This window comes from Gloeophyllum trabeum, assembly GCF_000344685.1.
Source record: "Gloeophyllum trabeum ATCC 11539 unplaced genomic scaffold GLOTRscaffold_00441, whole genome shotgun sequence".
In the NCBI taxonomy this organism is placed as follows: domain Eukaryota; kingdom Fungi; phylum Basidiomycota; class Agaricomycetes; order Gloeophyllales; family Gloeophyllaceae; genus Gloeophyllum; species Gloeophyllum trabeum.
The window spans coordinates 1-2,010 of record NW_006920849.1 but is presented as its reverse complement, the minus strand read 5'-3'; the positions used below and the strand labels follow the sequence as shown (position 1 = coordinate 2,010).

Sequence of the window (2,010 nt, the reverse complement as noted above, 5' to 3'; positions counted from 1 at the left end):
GACTATTCCCACGGCCACCTCGACAGACTCACCGTTTCGTACCCATGTGATCTCCATGCAGCGAGGGAAAAATATATGATATGGCAGGAGTACCTGCTGGTCCTGATGCAACTTGAGTAGTCTCAGATTTTTTGGCGCCCTCTTTCCGCTGTAGGAGCATTAACTTCGTTCGGTACATGCTGCTGACATCTGCAGCTCTGGCTGTCCCAAAAGGGGAACATGTTGAAGCTCTACCCTTCAGAGCTCATTTTAAAGACACCACGCTCGGCAGCATACCTCAATATAGCTTAAAAACATATATGTATTGCTACTCATTACTTCTACCAGCCCATGGGGGGAATGGATTATTATCAATATGCGCTGGAGCCTATCATGGTACAGAATAGGCTTTATCGGTCGATACGGCACCCAAAACAGACACTAATTGAGCACAACTTTGGTGTCACTTCAAACTATGTACCTGAAGCTCATTAATTCTTTCTAGAGGGTCGCGACGCGCTGGGGAACGCGGTTTATCTGACGATTCCATAACGCTAATGAGGTCACGTGATCGGAATATGCGCACCACGCCAAATGCCGTGCGACTAGATGCAGCCTACCCCCGTGCAAACATGTACGTACAAATATACCATATTGAGAAGAATGTCACGTGATGCCGGCAAACGCGGGCTTCCTGCCGCGCGCGTGTCCGGCCAGTAAGAGTGTCTTCAAGTCTGGACTAAGAGGGTCATATACACCGGGCAAAATAGATTTTCATTGAAATCTATATAGCTGTGATACATGTGGCTGACAAGGATAATATAAAAGCTAACAGTAAGGAAAATTAATAAACCCTAACCCTAAAAGCACAAATCAAAAGAATCTGCAACGGTAGCATTTGAACTTCAGACGTCCAGCACTCAAAACCGGCCGCGTAACCACTGAACTAAGGAGGCAATACAAATCTCATGCATTAAAATAATATGATGGCAATGTAATAGGCGTTTACTTAATACGGCTGGGTCCAGTTATTTTTAGTGATGCCGCCGGAGGGGTCGGAGGTCACATGATACTTTTCTCGAAAAGGTAACATTTGGTCGTGTTTACGCGGGGGCGCAATAGCAAAGACGTCGAGAGGGAGGGTAGCTAGGCATACAGGTGGGGGCAGAGTATGATGATTTACAGCCCTTAGTGTAGTTGTAGAATATACATTTCATGCATTCTCTGAAGCCTTTCGAGCCGTCTCGGGGCGTCTGCGAGTCCCTGCCCAACAAACGGTCCCGCGAGAGGCCTTCCGGACCTAACGCGCGCGGTGATAAGCCCCAGCGATCTTCTGACCCCCGAAATTGCGAATTTGACACACCATACATCCCCTCCAAAGTTTATTCGACACCACCTGTCGAACCTCTTACGCGACAAGTAACCGACGAAGGGTTCTGGATTTGATTCCGGACCTTCTAACGTCCTCAAGGCAGGCGCAGATCACCGAAATGATTTAGCTCCGCTGCCAGACGCTCCGAAGTCACCCGGAAGAATATCTTTGTGACTAATTATCTCCGGGAACGGCGGAGGCCCGCGTCGCAGTGAGTCATTGGTATTACCACTCCCCAGTCATCACTCCCCTTCGTTTCCGTCAAAGCGACCGAGTCAGCGGACGTAAATCGACGGCCGGACGGAACGTATCAGTCAGCAAGCGGCCGGAGCTAATCCGCACGTGATCAGCCTGCAGTACCGCGTGATGAGGCACTTCAAGCGAGCATTGACGCGTCGAGGCTACCTCTAGGACCTAGGACGAGCATGTGGAAACACGGCAGGATCGTATGGGACATGGTATAGCGGTGGGCAAAGGCTGAGTAATTGTGTGGGATGCGGAGCATATTTGTTATTTAACTCCGGGCGGACGCAAAACCATTCCAATAGCATAAAAATGTATAGAGCGTCGTGGAAAATCCAAGTTTTGTACTTCACCCCCTCAGTGTACCAGAATTATCGTCTCAGCGACCCTCGGAGTCCCTTCGCGTCGGACTTAGC

The 2,010-nt window shown here is 49.5% G+C and overlaps 1 protein-coding gene across 1 annotated transcript; it reads left to right on the top strand.

Moving 5' to 3' along the window:
* Window positions 1-1,194: 1,194 nt before the first annotated feature.
* On the top strand, window positions 1,195-1,478 carry GLOTRDRAFT_134731 (uncharacterized protein; the record flags this gene model as incomplete). Its single annotated transcript, XM_007873656.1, has 2 exons — window positions 1,195-1,398; window positions 1,455-1,478. The coding sequence occupies 2 exons, from the start codon at window positions 1,195-1,197 to the stop codon at window positions 1,476-1,478; spliced, it is 228 nt and encodes a 75-aa protein (XP_007871847.1).
* Window positions 1,479-2,010: the final 532 nt, after the last annotated feature.